The 19,190-nt window shown below is 35.3% G+C and overlaps 1 protein-coding gene and 1 long non-coding RNA gene across 3 annotated transcripts; both read left to right on the forward strand.

Annotated features, from left to right (window-relative positions):
* Positions 1 to 6,138: 6,138 nt before the first annotated feature.
* Positions 6,139 to 8,149, forward strand: LOC113116062 (uncharacterized). The gene is made up of 3 exons (XR_003293974.1): positions 6,139 to 6,261; positions 6,386 to 7,412; positions 8,044 to 8,149. It is a non-coding gene; the product is annotated as an uncharacterized LOC113116062 (long non-coding RNA).
* Positions 8,150 to 8,455: 306 nt separating this feature from the next.
* Positions 8,456 to 12,802, forward strand: LOC113116060 (uncharacterized). Of its 2 annotated transcripts, XM_026283907.1 has the most exons (7): positions 8,456 to 10,657; positions 10,799 to 10,926; positions 11,054 to 11,182; positions 11,375 to 11,399; positions 11,536 to 11,574; positions 11,662 to 11,782; positions 11,877 to 12,802. In XM_026283907.1, the coding sequence occupies exons 1-7, from the start codon at positions 10,588 to 10,590 to the stop codon at positions 11,896 to 11,898; spliced, it is 534 nt and encodes a 177-aa protein (XP_026139692.1). In that variant the 5' UTR covers positions 8,456 to 10,587; the 3' UTR covers positions 11,899 to 12,802. The 2 variants fall into 2 exon arrangements, with proteins under 2 accessions (XP_026139692.1, XP_026139691.1); XM_026283906.1 differs by having other exon boundaries at positions 8,456 to 10,926.
* Positions 12,803 to 19,190: the final 6,388 nt, after the last annotated feature.

Raw genomic sequence — 19,190 nt, forward strand, 5'->3', positions numbered from 1 at the left:
AACCTGCAACGATACTATAAAAATATGTCTGAAATGGGTTCATGAGACACCATCGGGAACAAACGCTGTCTGCAAAGTCATTGTCTGCTAAGACAGTGAGGCATCAAGTCAACAACTTAAGCTTTTAGACAGCCATTATTGGGATTTACCAAGGTCCACAGTTCTACCATGGGAGAAACTGTAATAGTCAACTTGGATCATGTGTGCCTTGATGTCATTGAGTTTTTCGTCAGAGTTGTGCATGCTTCTCAATGGAAGACTGCATATTGAGGATGCATCCTTCCGCTAAAGCTCCAAGGCTATAGAGTCCTGCTTGAAATGCTCATCATTAAACCCTAGAAAGAAGCCATGGCTACATCATAAATGTTTCCAGCCCTACAGGCAAAGCATGAACTTACTATTAAAATTATGATTTGAAGATTATATGAAGAGTTCTGATTCAAAAGTCTCTAAGTGCCCTTTGAAATTTTCAGAGTGAGTTAACTGTTTCATTGTCAACACAAGATCCCCAAATGAATGTAACTCTTGATGGCTATAAATGTTGCGATGTTGCATATAACGTTTAAACAATACCACAATGAAGTTTATTCATTGGAAGACATTCAGAACAGACAAAAATCCTCCCAGGAGTGGAGGTCCCAGCAAATTTGCCCCAACATTAGACCATGTAACACTCAGAAGAATGGCAACCCAGGAACTTCACTGCAGATTCAACAGACCTCAGTAAACATGTTAAAGGATAAAGTTCATGACAGTACAATTAGAAAAATATGGGACAAGTATGGCATGTTTGGATTTCCCTGCCAGAGGAAAGCCTCTTCTATCTGAAAAAAGCATGGCAGCGGGGTTTAGGTTTGCAAAGTTGCATCTGAACAAACCATAAGGCCTCTAGAACAATGTCCTTTGAACAGATAAGACAAAAGTGGAGATGTTTGGCCATAATGCACAGCAACATTTTTGGTGAAAAGCTAAAGAGCATATCAGAACATCAGAACATATGAAACACCTCGTTCAAAAATCACACATGCTGATGAGGGCTGATGACTTTGGGCTTGTTTTGTAGCCACAGAACCTGGACATCTCACAGTCACTGAATCGACCATAAACTCCTCTGGATATTATTCTAGAGTCCTGTAGCTCAATTGGTAGAGCACTGCATCAAGTGCAAGGTTGGGGGTTCGGTTCCCCAGGAACACATGATAGATAAAAATTGATAGCCTGAATGCACTGTAAGTCGCTTTGGGTAAAAGCGTCTGATAAATGCATACATTTTAATTTAGAGTCAAATGTGAGGCCATCCATCCGATGTCCTAAATTTGTCACACATGGTTTTCCATTTTGGCTTTATTTTTGTTAAATAAATAATGACAGTGTGATATGACATGTGTTTTTGTTCATCTGAGGTTTTATTTTCCAGATTCTATGACCTTTCTATGACCTGATCTCAACGACAATGACAAGTCATGACTTGACTTGACCTGGCAAGGATCAGATAATGTTTGTCCTGATAAAGAAAACTTTGGGATTCGAGTGTCCTAACTTTTTCACATGACCGCATATCAAGGCTAAAGGCGGTCCAACAAACAGCATGTAGAACTTTCATATAGACGGGCTGTGTAAACTCTACTCCAACACATCCCAAAGACTTTTAGTGGACTAAAGGTAAGGACTCTGCTGGGGCCAATTCTTCATCCTGGTGAATCTTGATATTGTCCCACTGGAACGTGGACATTGGTCTTCCAACATGGTTGTTTGAGAAATAAAAGGCTACTGCATCAGTCAGTGTTATAAGAATTGTTTCCTAACATAGGCTACAACATGCAAGAAATATAGGCTAAATCACTGCAGTAATGATTTAATCTTACGTATTTACGTAATTTTACGTATTTAGGCTACTTATTTACATCTAGACAGTGGCGTTTTTTGACCAGGAAATGTTTTCACGACACGATCAATAAAATGTGTATAGATTAACATTTATATTCTAACATCGTGTTTACCTTGTTGCAAACAGTTTCAATCGTTTCTCAACAGTTTCCGTGATCTACACACTGAGCAGAAGAACGGAAACGGCTCTGCTCTGGTCGAGACCTGTTGTAAGCCCCACCCCCTGATCCTAACCCCCCTCCCTTACTGACAGGGTGCACATTTAGGCACCACACCTGCATCAAAGTATTTCACGGGGATTATTCATAACTTATCTGTTTCTAACAACAAGATCTCTGTCCGACTGTCAAACGATAGTTAACGTGAATCACAGATTAGAAATCCGTATACACCGGTCTCACACAGGATGGATCTTAAGGATGTCGGAGTAAAAATATTGTGTAAGTACCTTAAAGTTCTTTATTTTGTTAGAATAACCTTAATAGTATTGTTAATTTACTTTAAATGTCGGGTGCAGCAGACTATATTTTGTTTCATTTGGAAAAGTGAAAGTAACCTAAAATGCTGTCAGACTTCGTTTTACAGTTAGATATTAAATTACAGTTACGTTTATATTTTCAAAATGACTCTGAGTAAAGTGCACTAATCACTAAGATGAAATAAATGGCCCTCGGGAACAGATAGCCTAATGCGATTCCCTCATTTAGGAGCTGATGGGTTCATTGGCTCTCGAGTTACTGCGTCCTTTAGCCTTTCGTAAACATAATAATAACACAAAATTACTTAAAATAAATAAATAAATAAATAAAATAGTATAACTAGTATAAAACTTTTTCCTTTTTCCAAGTAAGTTTAGTACCACTCCTAATGTACTAGTAATGTCTACTGTTCCCCTGCCATTACTCATTTTATCCAACTCATCTTTGATAATCCAAATGACTTCAGTTTCTTTTGTCTTAAATGTTTGTATTTGAGAGGCAGTGGAAATGTATGTCTATGTCTTCGTTGCATGTGTAAAAGTAAAAGTTGGTGATTGTTTAGCTCTCAGGCAGCATTTAAAACGTCACGGCCACCTGTGGGAAATACCCACCCTCATATAAAAGATGTATTTAACATATTATCAATATTTGAAGGGGCCTTGCATGTTTAAATAGTTGTTGTTAAGTATTAACTTATTATGTTGACATTTTGTGAGTTTAATTTAGAAATGTGACAAAACCTGTCTGTAAACACTGTGATATACTGTGGTCTAAAGATTACTTTGTGGTCTACTTTGTGGCCTGTTTTAGAAAATATATTGCTATTGTAATGTATCTGTCTTGTATGGTACATTGTAATGTAAATTATAGACAAAATTATTATAAATTATAGTATTATAGACAAAAACAATCATATGTTCTGATAATTTGGTTCTCATTGTTATATTGTTTTAGTAACATTTATAGGTTTTTTTTAATCATTTCGTTTTTTCTCCACGAACAGGCTTCATTTCCATTTTCTCAAATTACTCAATGAAGGGAAATTGTTCGAACTTGAAGTGTTGTTTTCAAGTTTTGACAAACCTCTCGGTTTCCTATCATCTCAGTGAGCCACATGGAGCCAATTGTACACCAACATGGTCTGCAATGGTGAGTACTGATCGCTCTCTAAGTGTCTTTTTATTTTTTTGAGATATTGTCACAATAAACCATTTACCTTCCAGGCTTTGTGGCATTAAATTAGCACATTTTGGAATATTTGTAGCAAATCAGCTCCAGGGGGAAATGTGAATAAACAATCATAACTAGTTATGAGAAATTATAAATATTTAGATCCATTGTAAGTATTTACTTGACCTCTCAATGTCAACTGTCTGTCAGTTCTAAGAACGTTGACTTCCTGGTTAAGGAAAATAACTTTACAATACTACTCAGAGCATGTAGCTAAAACCTGCATTAGGGACTTCAGTTGAGCGAACAATGAACAGCCTCAAGTGTGATTCATATAAGACTTTATTAACTACATAAACACTTAAACTAGTCTAACATACACACACACACACACACACACGTACAGTGGGCATAGGAAAAAGGGTCAAAGCTTAAGCAGTAAAGGGAAGAGAAATAAAACATATGAAGCTATCATACAATTTTATATTTAGCAGATTTAAGGAAAGATCAGTTTCTTAGTCAAACACACTTTTGTAAAAGGTGCATATGATACTTAATGTGTCAAATAATAAGACGAAGTTTGATACTTGCACGTCTCGCCTGTTTGAAAAAGAGTCATGCACTTTGGGGCTCCAGTTGGTCTCTGCTGAAGTGAATTGATAAGTAAGGCCAGTTTGAATCAGAGGATCTTAATGAATGGAAAGTCAAGGCTGACAGCCTGGTGCAAGCTTAGGGTGTGTTTTAAGGCTTTCAGATCAGCATCTTCTCCTGGAATTCCTGAATCTAAAAGAACCCCCCTGATCCAGTGATCATCATGTCACATCCTCAGGATCTGAGTGAGCCAATGAGGAATTGTACCTTTTGGAGGGAAGTTTTACCACCTTTTGTCCTCAGGCACATGTTTCACATATGGTCTTTCATTGGCTGTTGATGAAGAAACTATTAAAGTTTCTGGTAACACAAATACCTCCATAGGTACCAACATGTAATAAAAATGAAAATTTAAAATGCACCCAAAAGATACCAAACGTGGCATACCTGTGACCTCTGTTAACAATAGTATGCAATTCTAAAATTTTAATTTAAAAGAGTTTTTATCAATGCATAAGTGAAACACTTTAAGAGGAAAAATAATGAAATAGGGAAATTGGTTTCAAAGGGAATTTAGAGAAAAAATTCTACATTCCTTCGAGTTGATGTGTGTCATTGTTACTATGGTAACCAGAGGCCTGTTTTGCATTTTTTGAGGACATAGTTGCATTTTGGGGGAAGCGTGCAGTAGCGTGCTGTGGGGTTTCAGTCAGGTCCTTGTAAGCAGCTGTACACTACATACCTCTACACATCTGTCTTACACATCTCTGTAATAGCTAACACAACCATATGCATATAATTTGAATATTATGCTGCACACAGACAATTTCACCAGTACGATAGAAGGAGGTGGGTTAAATTCAGAGTAAATTTCCCTACATGTTCTCGGTGCTAGCTGTTAGCCACTCATAGATGCAGCCTGTGAAATAGTGCACAAAACCATTGTTAGCGAAGTAGTTTATCCTTCAGTTATTTCTCTTTTGTCTGCAAAAGAGCACCTTGAAAAAGGCAGATCGGCAACAAGGTCTGGTGTAGAGGTGCCAGTGACTGCGGCTTCGAAATTCCCAACTAAAAGATGGAAGCAGTGTTGCCAAATTGGGCTACTTAACAATGTTGCTGCAGGTTGTTTTTCATGTCTGCTGGTTAAAGCATTCTCAGTGACGTGATGTTTATCCCCTGGAATGTGATTTTTACCAGGAGAACCCCGCCAAAAACGTTTATTTAACTCCTGGAATGCGATTTTAAACGGGACACCTCGAAACGCAATTGGTTGGATTTTGTCGAGAAAACCTGGCAACCCTGGCTGGGGGAAGCACTCGGCACGTAGCTGGTCCCAGAGGGCATGCGGTCATGGAACTTCCTAATTTGATCGGCTGATGATTCTGTCACTTTTGCTAATACAAATCAGATTCGATGTCTTTAAACAAAAGGGAGGCACTATCTGTAGTGCTAGCCCTGTTTTTATACAGTCTATGTGCTGGCCGCAGATTTGTCTATGTGCTGGCCCACCACTGGTTAGATGAGGGGGCATTAGATATTATTTGTTAAATATAACAAATAGTTGTGTGTCTGATTGGTCCAAATGCTACATTCATCATTTTGCAAATGTGAATATCATGTTTCACAAATGCAGTTTGAAGGGAAGTGTTAAATGACAAAGTCAGTGATGGTGGAGAAAGGAAGAAGGGCAAAGAATGAACAGTGCCAAAAGTCAGAAAACCCCACAGAAATTACAATAGTTGCAAATGAAAGTACATTTCTTTGCAAACACAGGATGAAGTGTTTTTTTCTTGGTATGGTATTACATAATAATAACAGATAAATTCATTTGAAACTGTGCTGTAGTTTTATAAACCATAACAAAGCATCTATACAGAAAAAGGATGCAAACCGTTTTCCAAATTTTACATTCTGAAGCAACCTATGTTGCAAGCAGCATAAAATGGGCAGGATTGTGAATGTGCAAAAAATACAAGGTAGCACTGCGTGTCTGTGTTTGTAGGAATACGTTGTGGTTGACGAACATGGAAATGTGGATAAGACGAAGGTAGTATATCAGGAACCCCAGAAGTTAATCCTCAAACAAAACACGGATGACGTCAAAGGGGTCACATACCGAAAGGACTGTCAACAGGTAAACATCATTATAATGGCCCTAGACTAAATATGATATGTTGAATATATAATGTTGTTTCGTTTTGAGACATCGGTAATGTTTCTTTTCTTCTTCCTGTGTTCCTCTTTTTTTTATTCAACAGCATGCATACACTGCAAGATGTTGTGGTATGTTGGTTTCATTTGATATAATGGCTATAATGTTTTTATTTCATGAGTTGTCACATTCAGCACATTCCGCACTGCAACACATCCAAGCAATGTTTTACGGATCGTGAAATGGAGAATCAAAATCCACCGGATTTGAAGTTGAGAAAATAGTGACATCACAATTCTCATCGAAACGTCCCTTTACATGCTTCATTAATCATGTGTAACCATAGAGGTGTGTTCTAAAATAACTCATCTCCGTCTATTAAACACAAACACTATACTGCTGTTGGATAAAGACATGGAAGAAACTGCACTTTCAGACACTGCATTTGTTTTGACTGTCGCTTCCAGCTAAAATACTAAAATACTCCATAAAAATGCTTTGTGTATATATATATATACAGTATACATAAATACCTTGCTATGTGTACTGAGACTTGTCATGTGCACTTACATATTCTTGCTCTTTTGTTAGTTTTGTTATTACTCAAGTGTTACATTGTAAGCCCGCAGGAACCACTAAGTGATCTTGGCCATTTTTTAAAGTGAAAAACAAGTCAGTATTTACTCTAACATTATCTTGTCAGCTCGCAAGAAATACTAGTGATCTGGATTGTTATTTTAAAGTGAATACACAGTGGAATGCATTGCTGTTTTGCTGTTGTTTATTTTTGGGAAACTCCCAAGGCACAAACCTGCCCCACCCTATCCACGAACGTTAAAAAAAAACTCTAGTGACAATCTAGTGACACTGAGTCATCATGAATCTTTCACAATTTCAGTGATTTGGTTGAATCAGCGCGGATTGTATGTGTGAGTAATTACTGATCAACATTCTGATACAATTCATTTGCCCTGATAAATGGTATTACAGTATTATGGCAATCGTAATGTTTGGATTGAATTAGTAAGTGTGCTTATGTAAAAGTGAGGTTTTATATCTGAGTAAACAATAACAATGTTTGTTTTGCATTCCAGATCCTTGTAATGCTTTGGAAAAGCCCAGAACCACTCCAGGTAAGATCAGATAAATGAGGCTGTGCATTCTTTTAAAGCCTGTTTTTACTAACAAGGTAATGAAGTTATGAATACAGTAGCCTCTAGTTAAATGTGTGTGTGTGTGTGTTAAGCTGTCATAGTAAGACCTTGATTATGCATTTAGGTCTCATACTGATATTTATAATGTTATTTCCATCTTTCCATTAGAATGTATTCTGATACTAATTAAATATGTGTTGTTGTTTTTTGGCACAAAGGAGCATTGTTTGTGAATAAGAGAGGGGGGTGCTTTTGTGAGTTTTTATACACTTCAGATATAAGTTGCTTAACAGGATCTGAAAAGTAGATGTGTTTGCACAGGCCTGAGTGGAGTGAGAGGGAAAGCAGTGCATAAAATCCTGACAATAACATGCTACTGTTCGTTAGGCCAGTTTTAATAGTGAGTGAGGAATAAGTTTTAGCTCCACCAGCTTAAATTTATTTTACACTGTTACTGTGGAGAAGTGAAATTGAAGGAAACTGTGGTATGTTTTTGTTAATGATTTTTGCAATAAATAAAAGTATGTGAATTTTTACGTTACCTGCTTTTGTTTTATTAGAGCTGTGAGTTGCAATTTTAGTCTAAAGCTTTGTTTCTATATCTCTCTAGCCACTCAAGCACCTGGTGATCAACGCATTATCTATATCACTGGTGGTGTCATCTTCATCTTCATCATCATTACATGTGTTATCTGTCTCAGAAGAAAGTGTCAATCTGAAAATGGTACTTTTAGGTAAAGAAAAAATGGCTTCATCAATGCAAAGGAGTAAAATGATCTTCGATACGAAAGACTGTAGCAATATGTCACAAATATAATGTTTGTATATTCCAGGGGTCATTTTTATGTGAAACAGTAGCATTTAGGTGCACGAAATCAAGTTATTTAGTCAGATATTTTACAAAAATGTAACTGCTGAGAAATATATTATGGTACATGTAATATATCATGTCCTCATTTCTGTTATTTTGAATTTTTTCAGGTGGAATTGGAAAGCAGTGCCAAAAGAAAGAAGGCCCACTGCCTAGGTCTCTGATGCCAACTGAAACAAGACCTTTAATGATGATAACATTGAATAAGAAAAATAAATATAAACTCATGCTCACTCTAAATATGCTGAATAAAAATGGTAAGATCTAAATTAACAGTTTTTTCCAAGTCAAAAATATTCTGTAATATTACTGAATCAATTTAGATACACGAATCAGCAAAATACAGTTGTAGCCTATGGGTTGAATCAGGTCAAAATAGCTCTTTAAGGTAACAATTGCAGGCCATCACTTTTACAGTTTAAGCTTGAGTGAGCATGAGTTGTTTATTATGTAATATAGCTGTGGAAGCTTAAAATAATTTTATTATTAATTATTGTTATATATTGTATTATATCATATTACCCTTTATATCACTCCATATTGTTATATAATCATTAACCTATAAAATATCAAGTATTTGTAACAGAATATTAACACACTTGTTAACATAAAATATATATTTGTATATCTGATATTATATAGCTGTATTGTTGTTATCAATATTATATATTATCAGTATGTAAGGGATAATGTACATCCAGCCGGTTGTTCTCGCAGAATAAACCCCGACAGGATGATCAGGAGTCAGGACCCCAACGCGAAGCAGTCTGGATGTACATTATCCCACTAATTACAAGTCTACTCGCCACATAAGTAAATAAATGAATGCAAAATATTGATTTGAATTGAAAAATTTAAACGCAAAGCTTCCGTGAAGACAGCAGTTGCGAGCAAGCGGCAAATTCAAACTAAACGGACATTTAAGGGGAAACGGTGCAGACAAACCACGTATTACACAACATTTCCCCACAAAATAATTACGGCAATAAAATAATTAAGACAAAAATGTTTAAAAACCTTACCAGTTTGTTAGTTCTCTTATGAGTTAATCCAGTACAAAACAATCATAGCAAAATGGCTGTGGCTGCGTTTGTATGAAACGAGAGCGAGTCTGCAATACCATGATGACTTAATTAAACAATTGTACAGCATTTTGAATCAATTTTAACATTTTATTAGCTAAACTAATGCAAAGCTTCTTACAAAAAAAAAAAATATAGTTCAAGCAAGAGTACAGCGCCGACTGCTGTTACCCGGATGAGCTGTTTTATTATCTTTTACAGGTTATCCAGGTTGTTAATATATATTAAATGCAGAGCACAGATTCTTGACTTAGCAAATGTTAAGACTTTACTTTTTACTTTCATGTTTTATCAACAGATGCTTTTAAAAATGTTAATTGACCTGAAGACAGTTATAATAATTTCCAGGGTGCTTCCGGGACTATAGATTGCAGTGTATATTTTTGCTTACACAATAAATTCAAGAAAAAAGTTAAATGTCTATGTTTTCTTATTTTGCACGAGTAGGTTGTAATAAAAGAACTGGTGATACATGACATCAGCCTCTTAAACTGTGGCATATTTTGGATTTACTTTAATTTGTAGCAAAAAAATATTATGTCAAAGTCTGAGAGACAACATGTACAGACAGTGGAGTAGTTCTTTCAAGATTCAGGATCCAAAACTGCAAATGATTTGAAACAGTTACCTCTTAATATAATGGACTGATTTGAATGATTCAGTTTTACTAAGGTGCAGAGGGAAAATTATTTTACTATTTTACAGACGCCTCACGCCTCTATTAATTATTGTACATTATGCTTTTTGAAATTTTTTATTTAAAAGAGAAAGTTTGTTTTAAGATGGTTCCTGATGCTAGATCCACGTCTAATTAGCAATATATATTTTAAAGACTAGTTGTTGTATTAGTTCTGAAATAATAGCTAGTGCTTTCTAAAAATTGCAGATTTTATGCAGATTTATTGCAGATGTTATCAAAATGTCAATATAATTTCAATAGGACTCGCTGCATATAAATAACTAAGCAACACCTATTCATGTCCATTCCAGGGAGAACATCGATTAAAATTATTAAATAGGCTAGTATAAAAAATTTTTTAGAAATAATTTAAATAAGCTTTGTTCCTTTTTAAGTATTTCAGAAATGCAAGCAACTAAATCTTTATTTAAAACAAAGCTTAACAGGAAACAGGTATAAACAGGAAATCATGTGTCAGGAGTGAATCATTAATGACGTTAGTGACAAGTGTAACAAAAGAGGATGTCTCAGCTCAAAAATTACTCACCTTGTATAGGAGAGACAATGGCAGCTACAGTGAAACTATTTTTTGGTAAGTGCATTCAAAGCACATATGCTTTATCAGAATGTTTGTCCTGCATTCGTTTGTTTTTAATAATAATGATTTGGAAACATAGTGTGCCATTTAAATTGTACTTAGGATATTTATACTTTGCATCTCCCAAATGTGCAGTTTTAGTTGTGGAGGGAATTCATGCCAGTCTAATCTGCACTGTGTCAGTGTACCAGAATCAGTCCGTTGCTTACATCATCTCTGGACCTCTGCCAGCTCCTGGCTGCATACCCGAATGGACTGCTGCTGTAAGCACAACCAGATTGATTTTTCTTTGGAAGTGCACACTTTGTTCGCAAACTTTTGTGCAAAGTGGAAAGAAAAACCATGTTTCAAATGCAATTTTTTTTTTTTTTTTTTTTTTTTGGTGAGCAGAATACCATGCTGGTTGATGAGAATGGGAATATTTACCATCAAGTGGTTTTGCATGCTGAACCTCAAAGGATTCTCACCGTAGGCTGTCAACATCATGTTGCATACCGTCTGGAATGTTTGGCAATTAGGGTAGGTAATTGATTGATTCATTGATTGCTGACTTATGTTACTACAGGCAAAACAGCCTGAATGTGGTAAAATATGCTGTTAGTGCTACCTAAATTTGATGCATATACCAATTCTACATGGCAATATCTGAAGAACTTTTCAGTCTAAACTCTTAACTTTTGATGTCTAAAAGTACCAAATTGTCTGTCTTAGGTTTTCTTGGTGGTCAACTGTAACTGTAAGTAGTACTGGTTCCTTTCTTGGTGAACATTTGACCTTAAGGGCTTTGACCTATTTTTAGCACTACTTTCTGACTACTGCTATCATTTAATGGCATTTTTAAGTATATGTAAATTATTTATTTTTTTTCCCCGATAAGTGTCTCACTGTACCTATTGCAGTGGTCACAAAAGGTGAGAGGCTTGTGTGAAAAGATTTTTTGATTTCTTTTATTCATTCATTTTATGAACACTGTCACTCACACATACATACATTCACAGACTCAGCTGTGGAGGGGCTCCCAGGTACAGGACGGACTCATGTTGTGTCGTATGCTGTCATTGGCATTGCTGTACTTGGCTTTGTTATCATGACAGTCATTTACAAGTACAGACATCTAAGGTATCAAAAATGACTTTACATGACCTTTCTTTTTAGTCAGACTAAGTGTTGACATTGGACCTCATGTTTTTCTTTCTTGTCTCCCCCACCCCAGGGAATCTGTTGGTGCGGTTTAACAAACAAATCGACTCTTTGCAGGACAGAGAATCTACACTTTAGCCAGTGCTGACAGTTTGGTATGTTTGGATCTTTTGATCCTTCAGAAATAAGTTTACTCATATTGGCAACAGGTGCTAAACTCAACAAGGGAGTGGCACATAATCAGCTGGCCTCGGGGGAAATGAGTAATGTGACCGTATGGAGCAACCAATGGGTCCCACAACAGACAATCTATAACTTTTAGCTATACCCTAGTGAAAAATAAATATACTTAAATGTATACTAAATACAGTTTTATATGCTCAATAAAAATACTCTGCCATTGTACTTGTGGTATACAAAACATGTATACTCAAATTCTGCTACACTGGAACAAAGATTTTTGTACTGAATGCACTTCAATTGTGCAAAAGTAGTTCTGAAGTCCAAGTAAAGATACAATGAAGTATATTTGATTGTGGAACTATAATATGTATGGTTTAGGAATTACAAAAAAACAAAAAACACATTTAAAGACTGATATTATTCAAAGACCATGCAATCCTTATCAATAGTGACCTTAACACAGATTTTAGGCCTTATATCAAGAAATGTGCCTTGTACACAAGTAGTACTCCAAATACATTTTCATTATAATTTTTATCTCAGTAAGTCTTAATTGATATCAAGTAAATATGTTAGTAGATTTGAACAATACTTCATCAGTACAAATAAACTCAGTAGACAAACTGTTGTAAACTTTTATGTACTAGTTAGTAATACAGTTTGCCCAGACTGTTTTTTAACATTTGATTTTTGGCAAGCAATTTCTGCACTTCAGGGCATTGGTTTTTATCATTTTATTAACTTGACACCTTTTCTGTCTGTATGGCATTTGTCTTTTTTTTTCTTCTTCTGTGCAATAAATAACTTGTGAAAGTATTAAGGATCTTTTCTTCACTTTCACTTTCACTTGCTCCTCCTGTGAGTCAATTCTGTTTCCATTTACACACTTCATTCTTTCTTTTATTGCTGTGGTCATATTTATTAGATTATCTGTAAACCCCAGAAAATTAATTGCACATGTGGTTTGAATGACTCATCCCTGATTCATTAATCCAATACACTGCATAGAGGTGACAAAATACTCAAGACAGAAAAACACAGTGTACAAGATTCTAAAAATATAAAAGCATGCACCGATTTGTAGGAGATTAACAACTAATTTAAATGTGCTGGGTTAAGTACACACAGTTACATATAGCTAAAACGGACAGAAACTCTTCCCAGTGTCATACTTCACTTTTGCTGAACCAGAGAACTCTTTTGATTTATTTGTGCTGATTGTTCATTTATTTCCCACATACATTCACACATTACAATCAGCTTTCATATTTATATTTGAAAACGATTTTATGTTGTTGAGATACCTTTGTTATTTTACTTATCTCTTCCACACAATAAATAACACCGAGCATTGTTAAAGTACTACGGGCCTGATTAAAGACTCAAGTCATTTTCCTCAGAAGAATGTATTCATTTCCTTTAAAATGTCCATTTACAGTAAGTCACATACACGGCTGTCTACGACCAAATGCCCACAGATGTAGCCAGACATGGTAACACCAACAACATATCTATCTATATAAGGCAATGAATCTTTAGGAAATATCAGTTTCAGTTTTGATATGTGCAAAAACCAACATACATCTTCTTAGTGAAAAAGAAACACACTTTTCACACTAAAATAATATCATGAAGTGCAAACTGAATGTAACGTTTTCGGACAGTTTAATGTTTTTGCAATTGGATGAAAATGTACATTAGTTTACATTTATATACAATGCAACTAGTGAAATGTAAAAGTGGGACAAAAAGGCTATATTATCTTTACATGTAATTTTATGATTAAATCTTTAAATTTTGGTTTAAGTGTACTGCCGAGTATACTGTCAAGCATTTATGGTGAACTAAAATAAACTTTCATGTTATTTCTACTGAATATTGCATGTATAAATGGATTTGTACACATTTTTAACGATGAAGATGCAATTAAGGACAATTAAAATATATAAAGTTGTAAAGTATTCTTTGAATGTAATATTGAATAACAAATAATGGGAGGCACCAATACCATTTAACTGAAAATTTTCCATAAATCTTTAAAAGACAAGTTTTGAAATGTAAACACATACTGATAAATAATCTTTGGTATCTGTTATTTTCTACTTACTACTCTCGCTCGCTCTCGCTGAAGAAAAGTCTCTATCATAAGACCTACAATGCCAATCCACATTTCCTCAGAAGAATGTAATCATTTCCTTTAAAAGGGCAATTTACAGTTAGTCTGCAAGGGCTGTCTAAGTCTAAGCCCCCTTAGATGTGGTTGTAGTTATGATCAGAGTATGCACAAGCCTATACACCTTCTTAGTAAAAAGGAAAACACTTTTTACAAGAAAATAATATAATGAAGTGCAAACTGATTGTAATGCTTTCAGACAGTTTAATGTTTTTGCAATTGAATGCAAATGTATAATAGATTATATCCAGAACAATTAATACTTAAAAAGGCTACATCATCTTTACATGTAATTTCATGATAACATCTTTAGCGTAGATGGTTACAATGTACTGCCGAACGACTGTCAAGCATTTATGGTCAACTAAAATAAACTTTAATGTCATTTCTATTGAATCTCGTATGTAATGTACACTGAAAAAATGAACATGGCAGGTCTTTTAATTTACAAAAATCAAATGTGTGTACAACAAGTTTTATGTTCTAAGTTTTATACTGTTACATTTTCTCCTACTACTACTATTATTATATTAGAATGTATTTATTTTTTAAACATGGAAATCTTTACACATAAGCCTGTTCGGGAATCACCAATCTCCAAGAACTAATAGATTATAATATATTGAAGGTAGAAATCAGTTCATGGTAACTGTTCTCAGTCCTCCATTTGTAAATAAACTCAATAAAATAAAATAAATAAAAAAAGAGTTAAAAATAGCTTTTTGCCATTATTGTCAATGCCAGATGCAATTTTAGAATTTTTATTTTGTATTCACACATTTGAACATGTCTATACAGTACATGTAGAATTTAATAACACAAGTTAGGTTTACCCAACTCTGGTACCAGACAAAATGAAATTGCTTTAGCATATTGCATAATATTTTTGATCAATACTAGCATTAAGTAATCAGTGAAAACACTTTAACACTACGCAATGCATTTGTGTAATGACAATCAGGAACTACAAATAATATCTTGAATCAGCATTATTTTAAGTAGTCATCATTATTCTCAGTATAGTCTCAGTTCATCTGCAAGAAGCTACATTTTTTAATTATTATTTATAAACATATAAGGATGTTTAAATCATTTTATAAACATTTTTACATTTAAGATTTTTAAGTAGACTACATTCAATACAGTGAAACTCCACAAGAGGTAACCAGCTGAGTGAGAGAAAAGCTTCATTCCAAGGAAGATGATGATGTTAGTGTCAAACACTGAGTCACAGCACACATAAAGTTGAATGTTAATAACATAGTGCAGGGGAATTATTGAACTGCATTTCAAAGAAGTCATAATCAAAAGAGCTAGTTTAACAAACCAAGCAAAACAGTAGTAAGGAATTTTGCAGTGAAATATTACTGATACTTGGAGAAACATTTTTCTGCTGTTTCATTGTGGCATCAGCCCACAGACAGGAAACTAAAAAACAGGAAGTCTCTTCATTATATGATTTTTTGACGTGTAATCTGGTTTAAGAAAAGCCGTATAGCCATATTTAAAGTTTCATCAGTTTTTACTTGATGTAAACCACATTTTACGAACATGAATACAGATTTCTAAGAACCTGCATTAATATTTTCTTTTCTTATCTACCATTTGATGTGCAGTCAATGAGGTGAGCAGTATTGTTGGTGAAAAAATCTCAAGTGTGTAAGTGCTTTTGCTTCCACATAATGTAGTGCTGCCATCTAGAGAGTATCATGGGATGCATCGAATCATGCCAAAAGTGCCTCACTTCAAACATTTTCAGTTGTAGAGTTTTGTTAGTTTGTGTGTGTGTGTGTGTACTTGTTTGAAAATAGTAAATTATGTTTATCTGAAAGTGTAACAGTGCAAACAGGTTTTCTGTAGATAGGTTTAGGGTTAGGGGATAGAAAATAAGTTTTGGTCAGTATAAAAGTAATAGAAGTCTATGGAAAGTCCCCCACGATTCCCAGAAACACGTGTGTGTGTGTGTGTGTGTGTGTGTGTGTGTGTGTGTGTGTGTGTGTGTTTCACCATGGTCACACAGTTTTCTGCCTGTTTATGTAGCCTACACATTTGCATTTCACTCTCAAATGAAACTCTGATGATTCATTTTTTTGGCGCATAAAGGTTTCACATTTGGGAAGTTGTTGCCTAGTGGTTAGAGAGTTTGGCTCCTAACCCTAAGGTTGTGGGTTTGAATCTTGGGCCGGCAATACCACGACTTAGGTGCCCTTGATCAAGGCACCAAACCGTGAACTGCTCTCCGGGCACTGCAGCATAAATGGCTGCCGACTGCTGTGTTCACAGTGTGTGTGTGTGTGTTCACTGTTGTGTATGTGCACTTTGGATGGGTTAAATGCAGAGCATGAATTCTTAGTATGGGTCACCATAATTGGCTGTATGTCATGTCACTTTTTTTATTATTATTATTTTTTATATATATTTGCTATATGATTTGATCTGGACTGGAGACTTTGTGAATTTGGTGGGGTCTTTAAATTCTTTACTAATATAGAACAATAGGGTGTTTCTCATGTTGCAGACAACCAGTGATATATCTTTATGTATGTAGGGCTTTCTGGCACACTTATTCAAGGTGACTTTTGAAATGATTCACCCCGTTTTAAGTTTGCACTTAACAGAGATGGCAGAAAAATTCCTGAGGCTCAAAAATGTCCTATTATGTGTTTAAGTCCAATGAACAACTCTATTCCAATTCCAATGTCCAGTTTTTTTTTAAAGGGGGGTGAAATGCTATTTCATGCATACTGAGTTTTTTACACTGTTAAAGAGTTGGATTCCCATGCTAAACATGGACAAAGTTTAAAAAATTAAGTTGTACGTTTGAAGGAGTATTTTTGTTCCAAAAAAACCTCTTCCGGTTTGTCACAAGTTTCGGAAAGTTTTTTCGAGTATGGCTCTGTGTGACGTTAGATTGATCGGAATTTCCTTATATGGGTCCTAAGGAACTTCTGCCGGAAGAGCGCGTGCTCCCGTATAGCGAGGCTGAGCACAAACATTTCACTGATCAGAGCGATTCACTGATCAGAGCGAGAGCGTCGAGAAAAGTCACAAAAGGAGTGTGTTTTTGGTTGCCAGGGCAATACAACCCTGCACAGATTACCAAAAGAGAAACAGCATTAAGGGACCAGTGGATGGAGTTTATTTTTTACAGAGCATCAACGGAGTTGTGCAAGTGTTTTTGTTTGTTCCCTGCATTTCCAAGATGCTTGTTTTACAAACAAGGCCCAGTTTGACGACGGATTTGAACATCGTTTATTTCTTAAGGATAATGCAGTCGCAACGAAAAAGGGTCACGATCATGTGTTGGAACCGCATGCGGTGAGTTAAACTGCTTCAAATATCTCTGTGTTGTGAACTTAGCTATCGGCACGTGAGCACATCAAGTAAACAACATGAGATGTTGTCATCAAACTGCACTTTCCACATGTACAGCTAAAAAAAAAAAAAAAAAAAGACGACATAAAGTGGAACTTAGTCATTTTCCAAAACCGCTAAGCAAATATATACAGTTTCAGTACATACCACATAGAGACGCCTTTGCTGATGCTGCTCTTGTTAAATTTCAGCCTCTGGATCTGTGTCACAGATTCCAAACGCTCTCAACGCGAAAGCCTACTGGCGCTCGTGATTCTTTAGCTCCGCCCACACGTCACGCCTCTAGGCGCTCGTGTTTTTCCGGTAAAAATCGGTACAGACTATCTTTCTCTTATAAATATAATAAAAATAAAGACTTTTTGGAGTTATGAAGGGTGCAGTACTACTCTATAGGCACTCAAGAGTAACAGGATATTGAGTGAAAACGAGCATTTCACACCCCCTTTAAATGTTTTAGCACTTTTTTGTGGACATTATCAAAAGCATTATGGGAACATTCCATTTTATAGATATTTACGTTGCAGTTTTTTTTTAACTATGGGAACATTACTTTTTAATTCAACTACCAAAAAAAAAAAAAAAAAAAAAAACTTTTGAAACCGTTTTTTAATTGACACTGGACCAACAGGTGCCAACCAACCAGATTCCAAGACCCAACAAGCTCCAACTGAATTTGTGAATAAGTGCCAGTAACCAACATCTGTGCAGAGTGAGTTTGCCTTTAGAAAACTGAACTTTGAATTAATGTTCTATTAAGATTACTGAAAGAACATTTATTTGTAACAAATTCGTAAATAACCTTGCCAGAACTTTAGCCAACATTATTGTTGTCTTCGTCTTCAAAATTATAGTACCACACACAAACTCACCCCAGTATGAGCATCCTAGCAGAATATGCAGTGACTACTGTAACGGAACCTCCATATTTTGTCAAGAGGAGCACTGCATTTTTGTACCAGTGAATGCTTTTCTGGGAAGATATCATTTCGAGACGGTTTCAAATTATGGCTGATAAAGGCATAAAGCTTAATTCTCTCCTTTATTTTGTCAATTCCCCTTCCCTGTACTATCTTACATTCTTTTCCTCCCACAATGACTGCTTCTCACTGCAGTGATATGATTCTGTCTCACGCTTGCTGCATGTGTCTCTTATTAGCCACACTTATGCAATTCCTCGTGAATACAGCAAAAGAAAGACAAAAGCGTCCTAAGGGATGCGATATTCTTTGGATACTCTGTGTGTGTGTGTGTTTTGAAAAGGCCTGTTCTTTTAATACAGTGTCTTGACTCTATGTGGCTTGTGTTCACAACTGCAAAACAGGAACAGAAAACCTTACACTGTGTTTGCGTACATCAAATAACAGCACTGGTTTAAGAAAATTAAACAATATTAAATGAGACAGCTATACATACAGTGATACTTTCCATATAAGGTGTCAGAGTTTCAGTTCTGGAAGGATTAAAATACCGTTTCCATTATGAATAACTGGTTAAATCAAGTTTAAATAATTATTGCGATCACTTTGAATGTTATACATAACAATCACAGATAAAGAAAAACAGTAAACTGCACATATGAAGACTTATAGAAAAAAATGGTACTTTATTTCCAGATTTTTCTTTTTCATTATTTTTTTTATCTTGCATTTTTTCCCA

This window comes from Carassius auratus, chromosome 16 (genome assembly GCF_003368295.1).
Source record: "Carassius auratus strain Wakin chromosome 16, ASM336829v1, whole genome shotgun sequence".
NCBI classification, from domain to species: Eukaryota; Metazoa; Chordata; class Actinopteri; order Cypriniformes; family Cyprinidae; genus Carassius; species Carassius auratus.

What these genes read in the sequence shown, in the direction of transcription:
- LOC113116060 (XM_026283906.1), top strand. Translation starts at nt 10,588, where the DNA reads ATGTCTCAGCTCAAAAATTACTCACCTTGTATAGGAGAGACAATGGCA. An exon ending in TACCCGAATGGACTGCTGCT is followed by an intron (nt 10,927 to 11,053) that starts GTAAGCACAACC and finishes TTTGGTGAGCAG; the next exon opens with AATACCATGCTGGTTGATGA. An exon ending in TACAAGTACAGACATCTAAG is followed by an intron (nt 11,783 to 11,876) that starts GTATCAAAAATG and finishes CCCCCACCCCAG; the next exon opens with GGAATCTGTTGGTGCGGTTT.